Source organism: Microcaecilia unicolor, chromosome 2, assembly GCF_901765095.1.
Source record: "Microcaecilia unicolor chromosome 2, aMicUni1.1, whole genome shotgun sequence".
Lineage (NCBI taxonomy): Eukaryota > Metazoa > Chordata > Amphibia > Gymnophiona > Siphonopidae > Microcaecilia > Microcaecilia unicolor.
The window spans coordinates 574,963,811-574,983,255 of record NC_044032.1 but is presented as its reverse complement, the minus strand read 5'-3'; the positions used below and the strand labels follow the sequence as shown (position 1 = coordinate 574,983,255).

General features: G+C 46.8%; 1 protein-coding gene across 1 annotated transcript in view; it reads left to right on the top strand.

Moving 5' to 3' along the window:
* PRIMPOL (primase and DNA directed polymerase) overlaps positions 1-19,445 on the top strand; it is a 157,510-nt gene that overhangs the window by 53,183 nt on the left and 84,882 nt on the right. Inside the window, 1 exon segment of the mRNA XM_030191501.1 lies at positions 6,408-6,546. Within this exon segment, the coding sequence (XP_030047361.1) occupies positions 6,408-6,546 (139 nt within the window).

Genomic DNA, 19,445 nt, shown 5'->3' with positions numbered 1-19,445 from the left:
TTTGTAATCGTGTTCCTTATCTGTCTTTGTCGCAAGTTTCTTGCTAGCATAGCCCTCGCTTTATTGCTAAATTCAAAATTTTTTTGTTGCATCTGTCTCCTATTATATTCCATCCTTCTCAGCTGTATTTTTTGTAATTCCGCTCTACATTCCAGCAACTCCATAAGGGTATGTGGATCCCCTTTTTCCTGATGGTGCGCCTCTAGCTGTGTTAGTTTCTGTCTAGTTAGCAATTCGTGTGCCTCCCTTTCCCTCTTGTTTTGAGCCCCCTTTCGTATTAAATGTCCCCTGACTACAGCCTTTAGGGCGTCCCACAGGATTCCCTCTGAGACTTCCCCATTATCATTAAACTTCAAATATTCTTTTATTATATTGCGCACCTCTTGACAATTCTTCTCCTCCTCTATCAGTGTTTCATTTAGCCTCCATACGTTTCCCTGCCCCTCTTTTCCCAGTTCTCCCACTGCTGCCCACACCGGGGCATGGTCTGATGCGTGTATACTTCCAGTTCCTAAATACTTTACTTCCCCCCACAATGATCAACTGCACCATACTGCATTTATCCTAGTGTATATCTGTTGTGAGTGCGAGTAAAAGGAGAAAGTCTTCTGTCCTGGATGTTGTAATCTCCAGACATCTACCATATCTAGCTCTGTCATTAGGGAATTTACCTCTATTTTGCCGTGTTCCTGCAGCACGTCCTGTCGGGTGGTCTATATTTGAGGCCGGGAAATAAGGTCACCCCCCATGATTATCTGTCCCCTCACAAATAAGCTTAAATCTGGCCTTATGGTTTCAAAAAAGGCTCCTTGCCCTCGGGCTGCTCACCGATTTTTCCCTTTAACTGCTAGACATCTACCCTCCCTCCCCTTATACACTTCTTCCTGTACAAATCTCAAGTGTTATTTTACATATATCACCAGCCCCCTCCCCCCCCCCCCCCCGTTTTGCCCCCTTTGGGGTCTGCCAGGGCGAAACTCTCTCCCAATCTTTTATATCTTATCAATGATTCGTCCTGTCTCCTAATGTGGGTTTCCTGTAACATTATCACATCCCACTTCAGTCGTTGTAATTCTTTAAGTATAATGCTCCACTTCCTGGGGTTATTCAGACCATTGACATTCCATGTCCCTACCCGTAATCCCCTCCTTCCCCCCTGCAACCGGTCTAGATCTCTCTTTGCCAGTTCTGTCCCTGAAGAAGTAAGCCCCCGCCAGAGACCCGCCCTCCAATTACAACTCCCCAGTTTCTTCCCCCTGTCTCCAATGTCTCCATCTCTCCCAGTTACCAACAGTCAGTCTTAAGCGGCGTTGTCATCAAAGTATCCCTGTTGTTTTTTCAACCGCTGTTCTCAGTCCACTCCGCTCCCTTCAAGTCCAGAGCGGGACGCCTTCGGGGACCCGCGCCCCTTCGCTCCTCTCTCTTTAATCCATCCCTCTTTGTCTGCCCTTGAGGTTGTTTGCCTCTGCAGATGTTCCGCTTCCATCGCTCCAGGTAGATCTGTGCAGCCCATATCCCTCAATGTCTTCCAGGCCCCCTCTGATGATTGGAGCCTCCGGGTTTTCCTGCCCACTGTGACTTGCATTCCAAATGGGTATAACCATCTATATCTCAGTCCCGCGTTTTGCAAGTATGCAGTTATCTCCTTAAAGTCTCTCCTTCTCTGCAGCGTCTTTCTGGCCAGGTCTTGGAACCCATGAGGATTACAGTTTTTCCATGCAGTCTCGCCCAAGCTCCGGGCTTTTCTCCAGACTGCATCTTTAGTTCCAAACTCGTGGAAGCAGGCCACGATGTCTCTGGGCTGGCCTTCCATCTGGGGACCTAGACTTCGATGTGCCCTATCAATTTTATAGCTTATATGGTTTTGGTTCTCACCTCCATTGTCTCCTGATCCCATTATAAAGTCACATATCTCCTGAACAACTTTTCATTGAGTCTTTTGAATTCCTCCTCCTCTGGGATCCCTTTATGTTTCAACAATTTTTATTGATGAGATAACAGAATTAACAGGCAACAATCTCAGTATATATCCATTTGAAAACAAGACAAACTGAGTACAAGCATGGTGATAATTTCATCATCAAAGTTTTAACATTACTCCCCCCCCTCCAACTTCACCCCCCCCCCCCCCCTTCAGAGTTTATATTTAGCGGTTCTTATTATGGAACATTCATGTAACACAATAACCAATGTAGTACAGATTCAGCAGAGAGCCAATCAGACCTCCTCTGAAGGTCCTATACCCTAAAGCCTCTAGTGTTCCCATATCAATAGCCATAATTACATTATAGAACTTCTCTTCCCTCCGCCCCCTCCCTCCTTCCAATACACTCAGAACTGATAACAGTAACCACACGAATAACTAGTAATAAATTCTGCAAACTCTTCCGCCTAGGGACTTCTTCATTTAACTGATAACGCTCATACTAATACATCATGAATCTAGTTATCTAGGCTGATTCCACACTCTACAGTTCAACCTTCCCCCCCCCCCCCCCCATGCACTCCACATTCAACCACATTCATCCTAATGCGTTCAACACTTGGCTACACGCTCTAGGCGAATGCCTTTTAAATACGCGCCCCAGACTCTAATGAAAAGTTGCCGCCTTTTTGCTGTGTATCGGGCCTTACGCGCCTCCCACAGCATAAGCTCGTGCAATTTATTTCTCCAATACCAGGAGGATGGTGCTTTACCAAGTGACATCTAACTCGACTACTTCAGCCACATGGATAGCTGAATGCGGAGTTCCACAGGGATCCCCCCTCTCACCGAACTTATTCAACCTAATGATGATACTCTTGGCCAAATTATTATCAAACCAAAACCTCAACTCATATATATACGCAGACGATGTAACGATTTACATCTCATTTAAACAAGATTTAAAGGAAATTTCCAATGATATCAACCAAAGCCTACATATCATGCATTCATGGGTGGATGCATTTCAACTGAAACTCAATGCAGAAAAAACCCAATGCCTAATCCTCACCTCTCAACACAACACGAACAAATTCACAACCATTACCACATCAAAACTGAACCTTCCAATATCGGATACCCTAAAAATTCTTGGAGTTACCATTGATCGACACCTAACTCTTGAGAGTCACGCGAAAAATACAACTAAGAAGATGTTCCACTCAATGTGGAAACTAAAAAGAGTAAGACCTTTCTTCCCAAGGACCGTCTTCCGCAGTCTGGTACAATCAATGGTACTCGGTCATCTAGACTACTGCAACGCACTCTATGCTGGCTGCAAGGAGCAAATAATCAAGAAACTTCAGACAGCTCAGAACACAGCAGCTAGACTCGTATTCGGTAAAACAAAATATGAAAGTGCGAAACCCCTACGAGAAAAGCTACACTGGCTCCCACTTAAAGAACACATTACGTTCAAAATATGTACCCTAGCTCACAAAATCATTCACGGAGTTGCCCCAGCCTACATGTCAGACCTGATAGACTTACCACCCAGGAATGCTAAAAAATCATCCCGCACATTCCTCAATTTTTACTTCCCCAACTGTAAAGGTCTAAAATACAAACTAACGCATGCCTCTACCTTTTCCTACTTGAGCACACAATTCTGGAACGCAGAAGACCCATCTCTTTAACAAGGCATACCACAAAGATCAACAAATGTGAACTCCTACAAATATACCCGGAATTGTCTTACAGCATTTGCTTGTCACTCTACTATCTTATTTCATCATTATCATGTTAAACAAGATCCTTATGTAATACTAAATGTATATTCTCTCATACATTTTCAACATTCATGATGTATTGTTAGCCACATTGAGCCTGCAAAGAGGTGGGAAAATATGGGATACAAATGCAATAAATAAATAATAAATAAATATCATTGACCCAGTAATTAAGGATACATTTTTTCCCCAGGATGCAGGATTTACTCAAGAATAATTTCTCTTCCCTTGTCCCTCTGTCCCACACTCCCACCGCACTAAATAATACCTTTTCAAAAGACATATTAATTCAACCCTCTAAGATCCTAGAAAGAAAACGGGAGAGAGCTGACCAGAACATCCGGATGGTCCTACATTGCCAGAGCCCATGCGTTAGCGTTGCAGTCTTCACTCTGCTCTGGGATCCCTTTAAAGCGCAGGTTACATCTGCGGGATCTATTTTCCAGGTCCTCCAACTGAAGTTCTAATTCTTGCTTGTTGCTCGTTTTTTAGGGCCTTCTGTAGACCATGTACCTCCTCCGCCATGGTGTCCACCCTTTCTTCCGTCTCAGCTACGCGGTTGCCAATCTCTTTCATTTCTTCATGCAGTGCTCCCACTGCCATTTGTATGCTTTTCCTGGTTGCTATCGTCTCTTCTTTTAGTTCTTTGAACCATCTGATGAAATTTGTCTTGCCGATATCAGCTTCCTGTTCCGATTGTTCCTCGGGTTCTGGATCTGACTCCGAGTCGCCGCCCGCCATTTTGGCTCCTCGCGACGCCACTCTGGAGCCCGCACTCTTCCCTGTTCCCGACGTTTCAGAGATATTTGAACTTTGCCAGCCGTTTTCTCGCCGCCATACTCTTGGATGCTTATAATTCTGCACTGGAAGTACGCTAGTTTTATTTTTCGGGAGATAAGTCACTTTGTTACTCTGGCTATGTCAGAGCTCCGCTCTCAGGCAGCCATCTCCTAGTGCTGATGTCACTTCCTCTACGGTTTTCAACTGTTTTCATCTCATGGCATACTTACAAGGCGTAAAAATTTGTCAAAGGCACACCATCACTGTAAGGATATATATATTATCATTTAAGAAATGAGTAGTAAGATTGCGTTTAAAGTACAATAATTAAGGGCCTCTTTTTTTTTTTTTTTTACCAAAGTGCGCTAATGATTCCCACGTAGCAATGCCAACAAAGCCCATTCAAAGTGAATAGGCTTGTGCCGGGATTGCTAGTGTAGTTTGGTAAAAGAGGCCCTAAAATTATAAACATTGTGTTATCTTTATAGCCACAAATAGCATGCATTCAAAACCAACAATTTTAAAGCTTCTCACCCATCTACCTCTTTTTCAGGCCCCTTCCCTGCTCACACACACCATCCATATTTACTCCAGCCCCCTCCCTTCACCCACAATCCATCCATCTTTTTTCCAGGCCCTCCCTCCGCACACATAACACCATCCACTTTTTTCAAGCCCTCTCCCTGCATCACACGCCATCCACCGTTTTCTAATCCATCTGCACAAACACACTATCCTCCTTTTTTCTAGCTCCTCTTCTGCATATACACACCATCCACCTTTTTTTCCCAGGCCCCCCTCACTGCACACACACACACATGCATCCGTATTTTGTCCAGCCCCCCTCCCTGCACCCTCACACCATTCACATTTTTGAGGCCTCCCTTCAAATACACACCAACCATCCTTTTCCATCTCCCTTCCCACACACGAACACAGCCCCCTCCTTCACCCACACTCCTATTAGTCCTCATCTGTGACTCAAAACATCAAACACTTACCGCTTTTGTGACAAATCATGGTTAACTGCCACTGCGCAAGTCCTCCCTTCAGTAATTCAGCACTATACTTGCTCTCTGGCCAGGCTGATGCAGCATGGCTGACTCTGACACATGAACGGGCCAACTGCACATGGAGGTCACTGCATGCATGTGCCAGTAGATCAGGTGACCTCTGACATTGCTGGCCCTTGCATGTGTCTTTGAGCCTTGCTGCATCAGTCCGGGCAGAGATCAAGTGCGGCTGTGCTGAATTATTGAAGGGAGGAGGTGTTACTTGGACATCATGAAGGATCCTGGGTTTGTGGGTGGTCTCTGAGAGGCTCATACACTCCCATAGGAGGTGGAGCAGGAAGCGGGCATCCTCTGTGCTAAATTGCAGCTTCCTCCTTGCCTCAGGGCCGCAGTGTTACCCCTGCCCTCAGCACCTGTCCACACCTCTGGCAGTGGCACCAACAATCCCTGCTGCACACCAAGAGGAGTTCCAGCTGCCTGGAGCTGCAAAGAGAAGAAAACAGGGAGTGTACACAACTGCAGAGCCAGGGAAGGGCAAGACAGAGGAGATTCTAGTAGGATCGCCACTCAACTGTGGCACACCTGGAGAGCTGCTGTGGCACATCAGTGTGCCATGGCACACCATTTGAAAAATGCTGGGTTAGAACAATCAGAATCTTGAGCTCAGAATGCCTTGTTCCCTGATTGTGCTCTTTATGACTCTGGGTAAGGTGATCATCTCCCATTGCCTCAGGTACCCACTTAATAATTTGTAAGCAGGATTTATTGTACATGAAAATACTAATACTGTAAACCACTTTGAACATTATTTGAAAAGGCCAGATAAAGCTCCAAATTATTACTGTTTTTACTTTAACATATTAAGTGGCAGCATATTAATGATTGTCTCTTTAAATGCAGAGGGCATCGTAACAATCTCAAGCATTGTTATGAAGTTATTCCTGAAAATTCAGTTTGCAAACTTTATTTTGATTTGGAGTTCTATAAACCAGCTAATCCAGAGGCTGATGGGAAGAAGATGGTTGCAAAACTTATTGAGGTTAGTATAAAATAATTGCAATAAAAACAGAACACATTTTCTGAAGCAATGAATAAATAAATGCAGTCCTACATTATTTGATAATTTTTATTTTTATTTTATTTTTATTTTTTGTTACATTTGTACCCCGCGCTTTCCCACTCATGGCAGGCTCAATGCGGCTTACATATACAGGTACTTATTTGTGACTTGCCCAGAGTCACAAGGAGCTGCCTATGCCTGAAGTGGGAATTGAACTCAGTTCCCCAGGACCAGAGTCCACCACCCTAACCACTAGGCCACTCCTCCAGTAAAAAAAATACGTAGTGCTTCTCAAACTTTCCAACATGACCCCGTTATAACAGCTGAATATTCATGTGACCCCAGATGATGATGAAAACAAAAGAGCAGGTTTTCATCCTCACCCTCTCCCCTCCCCTCCCTAACCCAGCAGTGTTAGCAGTAGTAGAAGAAGACAGCACAGGGGCCATGGGTTTGTGTGTGCTCACAGAACACACTAATCTGCATGGGTTTCCAGTTTAACAGGAAGCCTACCTGTTAGGGGCCAGAACCTCTAAATGTTCCGACTCACAGGCCCCATAATCATTGATACCACTGGGCATAGGTCACAGTGGAAGTTCAGAGAGTGAGAGGAAGTGGACCTGTTTCTGTGACTTCATCCACTGATGATGTGACCCTATTTGGGGTAGTACTGATTAACACTTTAGCATCTCAGAACCTGCTGAAAAGTTACTGGACCCTTTCTTTCCATGGAGAAGGATAATGTGTTTTTCCTTGTCATCAGCAGCAGATGAATCCATTAACTGATGGGTTGTATTCGCCTACCAGCAGGTGGAGATAGAGAACACTGAAAAACCATAGTGCCTCTTGGACGGCTAGCCCCCAACTGCCTTCAGTATTTCTCTATCTCCCAGCAGGTGTGGATGTAGCTTGATCAGCTCCTGGATTTCAGACTGCCTGGGGTGAGTCCTGTGCTTTGCCAGTTGAGCAGGGGTGTTGTGGCTGGTGGTGCCCACTTTGAAGGCATATAGATTCGCCCTTTCCCTGCCTTACTCATTCCCCCCGCCTCCTGGAGTCCCTCTGTTGCTGCCTGCCTCCAACTTTCCTCACAGCGTTAAAAGAAAAAAATGAGAGAGCGCGCTTTTACTGAGTGGCTGTTCTGAGGCTTTTTCCAGTGATTCTGGTTCTGTGAAGCTTGACCGGAGCTCGTTGACTAGGTCCTTTGAGGTGAGAGTGGTGCCTGGCTCCTCCAGGGAGGTCCCACGGACGCCGTTCCGATCGGGGTAAGTTTTGGCGCGAAGCCGCCATTTTATCGCTATATTCCCGTCCTGTTGGGCGATGGCTGCTGAAGGAGTTAAGCGTTGCTCCCATTGTGGTAAACGCAGATCAGCAGCGGGGCTGTGTAAAACGTGCTCCTTAAACGCTCACGCTAGTTTGAGCATGCCGAGTGATGTTTCTTCCTGCTCGATGGAGCTGGCAGCGGGTGCCATTTTGGAAGCGCCGCATGTCTTGACCCTTGCGGTTGCGGAGGAGTCTGAGTGCAGGGGGACGCCTCGTTTAGAGGCTGCCAGAGGAGCTCCTACATCTGTTTCTCCTAATTCGGAGGCGGAGGGTCAGGGTGAGATTTTCTCCCCTAAGTTTGTGCTTTTAATGCATAAGGCTTTTATGCTGAAAAGAGCTCTGCCGCAGGTGTCTGACATTGCATTGCCTCCTGGCTTCCCTCCGGGTGTTGATGCCCCGGGGATGACTTCAGAGGTTATTTCCTCCCCCGAGCGTTGGAAACATGCTAAACATAGATGGGTAAATTCCCCATCTGAAAGTGGCGCATATCCTTCCCCCCCCCCCCGTGGTTGGGCTGTGGAGAGTCTGAGGGATCTGGCAGGCCCTCAAGGACGGATGATCCAGAGGAGGGTGCCTGTTTGCCACTAGATTTGGATGATCCCAATGCGGTCCGGATTTTCCACCGTGACGAGCTGCCAGCTCTCATTACTGACGACTTGCAGGCCCTCTCGATTGATGATCCTGCTGAAGGCGACGCCTCCTCTGTTAATCTTAGGATGGCGAGTACTAAGAAGCCTGCTCGGGCCTTTCCTGTGCATGACTCCATCCAGGAGCTTATTTCAGCTCAATGGTCTGACCCCGATGGGCCTTTGAAAGTGGTCAGGGTTATGTGTCAGCTTTACCCTCTGCGTGAGGAGCAGTTGGCCCCTTTGGGGATGCCTAAAGTGGATGCATTAGTCACGGCGGTGACAAAAAAAGACCACCCTCCCAGTAGAGGGAGGGGTCGCTTTAAAGGACATGCAGGACTGGCGGCTGGAGTCCGTGCTGAAGCGGTCCTTTGAAATTGTGGGCCTTGCTTTGAGGGCGTCTATTTGCAGTTCCTGTGCAGCCCGGGCATGTCTTTTCTGGCTACAGCAGGCGGTGGAACAGCCCGCCGATGGTGCGGGCCCCCTTTCTGAGGTTGCCCCGCGGATGGAGTCGGCCCTGTCATTTTTGGCTGATGCCCTTTATGATCTGGTCAGAGCTTCGGCTAAACAGATGTCTGTGGCGGTGTCCGCCCGCCGCCTTCTTTGGCTACGGCATTGGGCGGCTGACATGGCTTCTAAGCAAAGGCTGGTGAAGGGTCTCCTGTTATTTGGAGAGGAATTGGAGAAGATTGTGAAAGACCTGGGTGAATCTAAACCCCAGCGGTTACCTGAGGATAGGCTGAGGCCGCCTTCCACGGGTTCTGTGTTTACCTTCTCTTCCAGACCTCGCTTCCGTGAAGCTCGCAGGTATCGCCCGGGGCGCTCTACTGGGTTTTCTCAATGTGCCCGTTTTCAGCAGAGTAACTCCTTTCGCTCGGACAAACGTTCCGCAGGGGCCGGTTCAAGGCCAGGAGTTCAGGGGCCTCCTCCACAATGATGGGACACCGGTCCACTCCTCATTGCCTGCAATAGGAGGACGTCTTTCCCTCCTAGAGGAGTGGACCAAGATTACCTCAGATCAGTGGGTCTTGGACCTGATCAGAGAAGGTTACTGACTGGAATTCGGTGCCCTGGTGAGAGACGTGTTTGTGGAGTCCCGATGCGGCACTGCTGTAAAACGGGCAGCGGTAGAGGAGACCTTACAAGTCTTGCCGCACCTTGGAGCGGTGATCCCGGTGCCTCCTGCCAAACGCGGTTGTGCCGCTATTCCATTAATTTTGTCGTGCCTCGAAAAGGTGGGTCTTTCAGACCGATCCTCGACTTACGGAGAGTCAACGAGGCTCTCAGAGTACGACATTTCCGCATGTAAACCCTGCGCTCCGTCATTGCTGCGGTACAGCCAGGAGAGTTTCTCACGTCTCTGGACCTAAAAGAAGCTTATTTGCACATTCCTATCTGGCCTCCACACCAGCGGTTCCTCCGCTTTGCAGTGTTGGGAAAGCATTTCCAGTTGCAGGCCTTGCCTTTCGGCCTAGCCACAGCTCCCCGTACCTTTTCCAAGGTAATGATGGTTGTAGCTGCCTGTCTCAGGCGAGAGGGTATCAGAGTTCACCCTTATCTCGACGACTGGCTCAACAGAGCGGATTCAGCAACCGAAAGTTGTCTTGCCACGGCCAGCGTGGTGACAGTCCTGCAGGCGCTAGGCTGGGTGGTCAATATACCCAAAAGTCACCTGACCCCCTCTCAATCTCTCAAGTATTTGGGGGTCTGGTTTGACACGGCCTCGGGGTTTGTCTTTCTCCCCGACCAAAGGTGGTGCAAGCTTCAGAATCAGGTCCGTCTGCTCCTGCAGATGCCTCGCCTGCGAGCTTTGGACTTTGTCCAGCTACTGGGGTCGATGACGGCCACCTTGGAGGTGATTCCTTGAGCGACAGTGCATATGAGGCCTCTGCAGATTGCCCTGCTTCAACAATGGTCTCCAATGTCCCAGGAATATCAACGCAGACTAACATTGCTCCCTGCGGCCCGGCTCAGTCTGGAGTGGTGGCTCTCCGAAAGGATGATGCGCCAAGGAATGCCTCTTGCGCTTCTTTCTTTGTGCCTGGTGATAACAGATGCCAGCCTTGTCGGCTGGGGAGCGCGTTGCCAGGGAAGCTATGCTCAGGGTCTGTGGACACCCGTGGAAGCGGGGTGGTCCATCAATCACTTGGAACTGAGAGTGATATTTCAGGCTCTAATGGCCTTTCAAAAGACTCTGAAGAGGCTTGCTGTCCGGGTTCTGTCAGACAACACAACAGCGGTGGCATACATAAATTGTCAGGGAGGCACTCAGTGCAGGGCCCTGGCCGCGGAGGCCGCTCAGATTTGCCACTGGGCCGAGCTACACCTGCAGCTTTTGTCGGCTGCCCACATAGCAGGTCAAAGCAACGTGCAAGCTGATTTTCTCAGCAGGCACCAAATCGACCCTGTGGAATGGGAACTGGCAAAAGAAGTTTTTCTTCAGATTTGTGCCAAATGGGGGACTCCCAGAATGGATCTAATGGCGTCAAGTGCAAACGCCAAAGTACCTCGCTTTTTCAGCAGAAGGAGAGATCCTCACTCAGCGGGGTTGGATGCTCTGGCTCAACCCTGGCCCTCGGGCCTCCTGTATGTGTTCCCTCCTTGGCCCTTGATAGGGCGAGTCCTACTGCGGATTCGTCAGCACCGAGGTCTAGTGATTTTCATTGCTCCAGATTGGCCAAGGCATCCGTGGTATGCGGATCTCTGCCGGATGTTGGTGGACGCTCCGGTGCATTTGCCCCTAGTGCCAAACCAGTTGGTTCAGGGTCCGGTGTTTTTGCAGGATCCCTGCCGATTTGGTCTTATGGCCTGGCTATTGAGAGGGTGCAATTGAGAGACAAGGGCTACTCTAACAAGGTCATCTGCACTCTCTTGCAGGCCTGCAAGTGGTCCACCTCCGCAGCTTATGTTCGGATCTGGCACAAATTTGAGGCGTGGGGTGTTTAAAAGGTTATCACACCCACGCGGGCTACAGTCTCGACAGTGCTGGACTTTTTGCAGGAAGGCTTACAAAAAGGCCTGGCTTACAATTCCCTGCGGGTGCAAGTGGCAGCATTATCATGCTATCGAGGGAAAGCCGCTGGCTTGTCCCTGGCTGTTCATCCGGACATTGCCCGAGTTCTCAGAGGGGTGCTTTGGCTCCGTCCTCCGGTCCGGTTGCCCTGTCCGACCTGGAACCTGGGGCTGGTGTTGAAGGCTCTCCAGTGTTCGCCCTTTGAGCCGCTTAAGCGAGCTTCAGAGAAGGATGTGACTCTCAAGACAATCTTTTTGGTGGCCATTACATTGGCTAGACGCGTGTCTGAACTGCAGGCGCTGCCCTGTTGGGACCCCTTTCTGCAGTTCTCGGAGTCCGGAGTGACGGTACATACGGTGCCTTCCTTCCTGCCTAAAGTGGTTTCAGCGTTTCACCTGAACCAGCCGATTTTTCTTCCTTCCTTTTCTAGGGAAGAGTTCCCGGACTCCTTTGGGCAGTTGCCTCTTTTGGATGTCCGCAGAGCGCTGTTGCAGGACTTCTGATCACCTTTTTGTCTTCTTGTCAGGTCCTCGGTGTGGAAATCCAGCGTCTAAGGCCACTATAGCCCGTTGGCTCAAGGAAGTCATTTTTTCTGCTTATCTGCTTTCAGGTTGGTCTCCGCCTGAAGCGTTTAAGGCGCATTCCACGAGAGCAATTTCCTCCTTGTGGGCTGAAACGGGTGCACTCTCTCTTCAAGAGATATGTAGTGCTTCTCAGCTCTTTTGCCTGGCATTACAGGCTGGATGTAGCAGCAAAGCAGGACGCTATTTTTGGAGCTCAAGTATTGGCTCGTGGTGTGGCCTGTTCCCACCCTAAGTAGGGATTGCTTTTGTACATCCCATCAGTTAATGGATTCATCTGCTGCTGATGACAAGGAAGGGAAAATTAGGTTCTTACCTTGGTAATTTTCTTTCCTTTAGTCACAGCAGATGAATCCATGATCCCTCCCTGTCTGACTTTGTTTTTTTGTTCAGATCTTTCATGAAGATATAAATCGCATTGGGAGAAGTTGGAAAACAGTTCTCAGAATTTCTACATGCTGTTCTACTACAGGAGGTTGAGATCGTCCCTCCTTTGTTGCTCCTGTTCTGGGGCGTTTGTTTGCTGTGAGGAAAGTTTGTGTTACTATACCTTTATGGTTCACTATGCTTTGGAAATCTCAAATACTGAAGGCAGTTGGGGGCTAGCCGTCCAAGAGGCACTACGGTTTTTCAGTGTTCTCTATCTCCACCAGCTGGTAGGCGGATACAACCCACCAGTTAATGGATTCATCTGCTGTGACTAAAGGAAAGAAAATTACCTAGGTAAGAACCTAATTTTCCCATATAAAGTTATTATGAGCTTTCTAGAAAGGGTGATTGACAGATGTTAAGTACAGATGATGATTATGAATTATTTGCAATCGAGGATTCAGAAGCCTTCTTGTCATTCTTCTTTTTTTAATAAAAATCTGTCCCTTTGATAGCAAAATTAGTTGAAATCTGTTTTTGTTGATAAAACACAGAACATGAAACAACACTATCCAAGACAAATACTTAGACAAACTTTAAGCCAAACATGTTCCTTCTTTTGAAAGAGCATACCACAAATTTTATGTTTAATGATCACCTTAACCTAACTAAAAAATTAGGTGGGAAGCCTTCAGGCTTATTATTAAAAGAGAAGGGCGCCCATCTTTCGACACAAATCGGGAGATGGGCGTCCTCCCAGGGTCGCCTAAATCGGCATAATCGAAAGCCAATTTTGGGTGTCCCCAACTGCTTTCCGTCGCGGGTACGACCAAAGTTCACGGGGGCGTGTCGGAGGCATAGCGAAGGCGGGACGGGCGTGCCTAACACATGGGCGTCCTCGTCCCATAATGGAAAAAAGAAGGGCGTCCCTGATGAGCACTTGGGACGACTTTACCTGGTCCTGTTTTTCTTACGACCAAGCCTCAAAAAGCTGCCCCAACTGACCAGATGACCACCAGAGGGAATCAGGGATGACCTCCCCTTACTCCCCCAATGGTCACTAACCCCCTCCCACCCTCAAAAAAAACAATTTTAAAAATATTTTGTGCCAGCCTCAGATTTCATACTCTGGTCCATTGCAGCAGTGTGCAGGTCCCTGGAGCAGTTTTAGTGGGTACAGTGCACTTCAGGCAGGCCCAGGCCCATCCCCCCCTACCTGTTACACTTGTGGTGGTAAATGCGAGCCCTTCAAAACCCACCAGAAACCCACTGTGCCCACATCTAGGTGCCTCCCTTCACCCCTAAGGGCTATGGCAGTGGTGTACAGTTGTGGGTAGTGGGTTTTGGGGGGGGCTCAGCACACAAGATAAGGGAGCTATGCACTTGGGAGCAATTTGTGAAGTCCACTGCAGTGCCCCCTAGGTTGCCCAGTTGATGTCCTGGCATGGGAGGGGGACCAGTGCAGTACGAATGCTGGTTCCTCCCACGATTTTTTTTTTGTCTACATTTTTATTAGTTTATAATCGGTCTTCAGGGTTCTTGTTTTGGGCCTAGGGACTTGTGTACTATTTTCAATGCTACATTTTTATATGCTCCATGGCTAGTAAAATGGATGGGGCTAATGTGGGGGTGTGGCTACTATGGGGGTGGAGGGACTTGCTATCTAAACTTTTGTAGACTCTTTAGCAGCTTATGAAGTGTTGGGAAGATAGTGTTTAGTCGGATAAGTACCGAGTTAGCTGGCTATGTTGTCTGGGGTGAAACTTGTACCGAACATACTAGCTAAAAATACCTGTGTGCTTTCATAAAGTTAAGCTGGAGATCTGCACAATGCAAGGCATACCCTCTCTGATGTCCCCCTCCCTGCACCCCTGTCTGCCATACGAGTGGCATCACATTTCACCCCCCCCCCCCATCTCCAATTCCTTCTTGTTTGAGCACTAGCAGGACAGGTCAGAGGGTGCTTTCTGGAGCAGACCTCAAGCAGTGCATCTTTGCAGTACTAGTGCTGTAAGGAAAATAGTTGAGAATTGGGGACACTGCTAAATTTTTTATTTTGCTTCTAATAGGTGTTACCCTTAGGTAAGATAACTCCGGGTTTTTAAAGGGTTTTTATTTTAACCTAAATTTCTTGACTGTTTAGTTGAAAATATACGGTAAGCCAGATTTGTAGTAGGGAAATACTACTACCAGTATTGTGTTCTGCCCTTTGGCAATTGCTTTAGCTCTATGAGTATTCACAAAATGCCTAGACGTGGTAGTAGCACACCTACACAGGCTACAAGTGCATGTGCTTCTTATCTGGACGATTAACTGGTCAAGATCACATCTCGGGAAGGAGCCCAAAGATCCATAGGCAAAATGATACATTTGCTAGCGTTGCTAGGGTTCTTCATAAATTACCCAAAATCTAATTTAAGCTTATCACCTCAGTTGAAATTCATAGGAGCTCCGCTAGACAGTGCTCAGGCGAAAGCCTTCTATTAGAAAGCATTATCAACCTGGTGTTTGTTGTGGGAGACATACAAATGAGTCAGAAGATGTCAGAATGGGGCATGTTGAGAAATAGCACAACGTGGAAGACAGTGCACATGACTCCCTTGGCATATCTCAAAATGAGGCAAGTTCAGTGGACCCTGAGCACTCAGTGGTGTCAGGCCACTGAAAAGCTCTGAGGTATACTCTGTCCTGGTGGATGGATCAAGCCAGTCTGGCAAAAGGAATACCCTTTCGAATTCCTCCAATACTGATTGTCAACACAGATGCACCCAAACTAGGTTGGGAGCCTATATAGACGGGCTTAATACTTAGGGCCTGTGGCCTCCTCATAAGAAACTTTATCAGAAAACTTTTAAGAGCAGTATGGAACATGTTAAATGTGTTTGGAAATTGGTTGGCCAATAAAATAATTGTAGTCCAAACAGGCAAGCAAGTTGCCATGTAGTACATCTATAAAAAAGGAACAAATCTCAATTCCTGTGTTGAACTGTCAGAATGCAGAACTGGGCCATCTCTCATGGGATGGCTCTGACAGCCACTCGCCTGGCAGGAAAGAGCAGTGTTCTGGTGGCTGAACTGAGTCATATGCTCCAACCACACAAGTGGTCTCCAAACTCAGAAGTATCTCAGACGATCTGTTTGTGTGTGGGGTAATGGAGAGGTACTACATTCTGCTCTGTGATAGAGACACATGGCAAATTAGCTTAGGGCACCTTCCTTCAAGATTGGGGGGGGGGGGGGGGGGAGGATCTTCATATGCATGTTGTCCAGTTCCCTGAAGACTCTCATGAAACTCAGGTGGGATCAGGAAATCCCATGATTTTCATAGCCTCCTACTGGCCAAAGCAGGTGTGGTTCCCTCTTCTGGGACTTTCCAAAAGAAGTTCCATTAAACTGGAATATTCCCCATTGCTGATCATGCAGACCAAGGGGATGCTGTTTCCCAGCATCCAAGTCCTTTTTCCTCACAGCTTGGATGTTGAGGTAACCTTGGCTGTCCTGAATCTGCCTGACAGCATATCGCAGGTTGTTCTGGCATCTAGGAGAGATTCTACTAGAAGGTCTTACAGTTTTAGATGGAAGAGGTTTGCACAGTGTGTGGTGGTGGCAAAAAAAGCAAACAGGATGCTAGGAATTATTAAGAAAAGGATGGTAAATAAGACCAAGAATATTATAATGCCTCTGTATTGCTCTATGGTACGATATCACCTTGAGTATTGCGTTCAATTCTGGTCCTATATTGCAAAAAAATATATATATATATTTTTAATAGCAGAATTAGGTTCAAAGAAGAGTGATCAAAATGATAAATAGGATGGACCTTCTTTCATATGAGGAAAGGCTAAAGAGTTTAGGGCGCTTCAGCTTGGAAAAGAGATGGCTGAGAAGGGGAAATGATTGAGGTTTACAAAATCCTGAGTGGCGTAGAATGGGTAAAAGTGAATAGATTTTTCAGTCTTTCAAAAAGTACAAAGACCAGGGGACGCTCAATGAAATTGAGAGAAGAGGACATCTCTGTGGGTAAGTGACATTGTTTTATTCTGAGCTTGGTAACTTAAAGATTAGGATTTAAAAGAGGAATTGTAGGATATTGATAAACACAGAATTTTAAAATAAAAAAGAAAGCTAGCAAACTTTATTAGCTAGTTTCCATACCCTTTTCCCCATAGTTTTAAAACTTGTTTTTTGCCACAGTTTAAAAATTAGGGTTTAAAAGAGGAATTGTTGGATACTGATAAACACAGAATTTTAAAATAAAAAAAAGTAAGCAAACTTTATTAGCTAGTCGCCATACCCTTTTCTCCATAATTTTAAAACTTTATGTTTCTGCCACAGCATTAACAGATAGTCAGTAGAAGGCACAGAAGGTCCTAGTTCAGACCTCATTCCCACCCACCCCTAGCTCAACTCTTCATTTATAGTCAATTATTCTAATTAAGACAACAAGAAGGGAATTTTCAATTTTCATTAGAGTTTTAATTACAATTAGCTTCTAAGAAGCAAACACTAAATAAATTACAAATGACACCAGTCATAAGGATCATTGTATTCATATGATATCCCTAGTACCTTAAGAAGTTTTAATTAAACAACTCTATAATACTAAGATGCAGACAGTACTCCAGCAGCGAGAGGAGTGCTATCCAGTCTTTTGCATTGAGTGTCAGATGTATGATTATCTCCCATTTGGTGAGATGTTATATGTGTGTGCTCGATGCAAAGAGCTCCTAGCTCTCAGAGAACGAGTCCGTTCTCTTGAGGCTAGAGTACTAGACTTGAAGGAGCTGAGGGAGACATAGAGGTACGTAGAGGAGGCCTACAGGGATGTTGTAGAGAAGTCCCACCTCCAAGCTGGCAGCCCCTGTGCTGCCTTGGATGAGGGAGGCCATCCAAAAGGAGAGTGTCACCCTGGTGCAGCTGGAAGTACTCCTGTAATCAGGACCAGCACACCAGGGAATTTAATATCCTCTCATACTGAGGATGTGTCTTTAGCAGCTACTGCCCAGGTTGGAAGGGTGTTGTAGTTGGTGATTCCATTATTAGGCATGTAGATAGCTGGGTGGCTGGTGGACGTGAGGATCGCCTGGTGACTTTACCTGCCTGCTGTGAAGGTGGCAGACCTCGTGCATCACCTGGATAAGATTTTAGATAGTGCTGGGGAAGAGCCGGCTGTCTTGGTACATGTGGGTACCAATGAGATAGGAAAATATGGGAGAGAGGTACTGGAAGCCAAATTTAGGCTCTTAGGTAGAAAGCTCAAATCCAGAACCTCTAGGGTAGCATTTTATGAAGTGTTACCCGTTCCACGCACAGGGCCCAAGAGACAGGCAGAGCTCTGGAGTCTCAATGCGTGGATGAGACGATGGTACAGGGAGTAGGGTTTTAGATTTGTTAGAAACTGGGTAATGTTCTGGGGAAGGGGGAGCCTATTCCAAAAGGATGGGCTCCAACTTAACCAGGGTGGGACCAGGCTGCTGGCATCTGCATTTAAAAAGGAGATAGAACAGCTTTTAAACTAAAAACTGGGAGAAGGCTGACAGTCGCTCAAAAGTGCATGGTTTGGAATAAGGTATCTTTCAAAGATTTCACCAAAACAGGGAAGATAGGGTATCCCGATAGTGAGGTTGCAAAACAGACAATAGGAGATCAGGTGTCACATAAAAATAAAAATCAGACAAAAGGTTGCAAATTAATACTGTCAAGTCCTGAGCATGATGTAAATAGGAACAACAAACATAGTTTGAAATGTCTGCATGTGAATGCCAGAAGCCTAAGAAATAAGATGTGAGAGTTAGAATATATTGTACTAAATGAAAAATTAGATATAATGGGCATCTCTGAGACCTGGTGGAAGGAGGATAACCAGTGGGACACTGTTTTACCGGGGTACAAATTATATTGTAGTGATAGATTGGATCGAATTGGTGGAGGGGTAGCACTGTATGTTAAGGAGGGACTTGAATCAAATATATTGAAAATTCTGCAGGAAGCAAAACATCTTGGAATCCTTATGGATTGAAATTCCATGTACAAAGGGGAAAAGGATAGTGATAGGAGTGTACTACTGTCCACCTAGTCAGGATGAACAGACGGATGTAGAAATGTTATCGGAAAGGGAGGCTAACAAACTGGGCAACACAATAATAATGGGTGATTTCAATTACCCTGATATTGACTGGGTAAATGTAACATCAGGGCATGCTAGGGAGGTAAAATTCCTTGAAGAAATCAAGGACTGCTTTATGGAGCAGCTGGTACAGGAGCCAACAAGAGAAGGAAAAAATCTAGACCTAGTCCTTAGTGGAGTGTAACATAGTAGATGACGGCAGAAAAAGACCTGCACGGTCCATCTAGTCTGCCCACGATAAACTCATATGTGTATACCTTACCTTGATTTGTACCTGTCTTTTTCAGGGCACAGACCGTATAAGTCTGTCCAGCAGTATTTCCCGCCTCCCATCACCGGCTCTGGCACAGACCCCGTATAAGTCTGCCCTCCCCTATCCTAGCCTCTCAACCACCAACCCCTCTTCCCCCCGCCACCCAATTTCAGCTAAGCTTCTGTGGATCCATTCCTTCTGCACAGGATTCCTTTATGCCTATCCCACGCATGTTTGAATTCCGTTACCGTTTTCATGTCCACCACCTCCCGCGGGAGGGCATTCCAAGCGTTCACCACCCTCTCCGTGAAGAAATACTTCCTGACATCTTTCCTGAGTCTGCCCCCCTTCAATCTCATTTCATGTCCTCTCGTTCTACCGCCTTCCCATCTCCGGAAAAAATTCGTTTGCTGATTAATACCTTTCAAATATTTGAACGTCTGTATCATATCACCCCTGTTCCTCCTTTCCTCCAGAGTATACATGTTCAGGTCAGCAAGTCTCTCTTCATACGTCTTGGAACGCAACTCCCTTACCATCCTCGTAGCTTTTCTTTGTACTGCTTCCATTTTTTTAACATCCTTCGCAA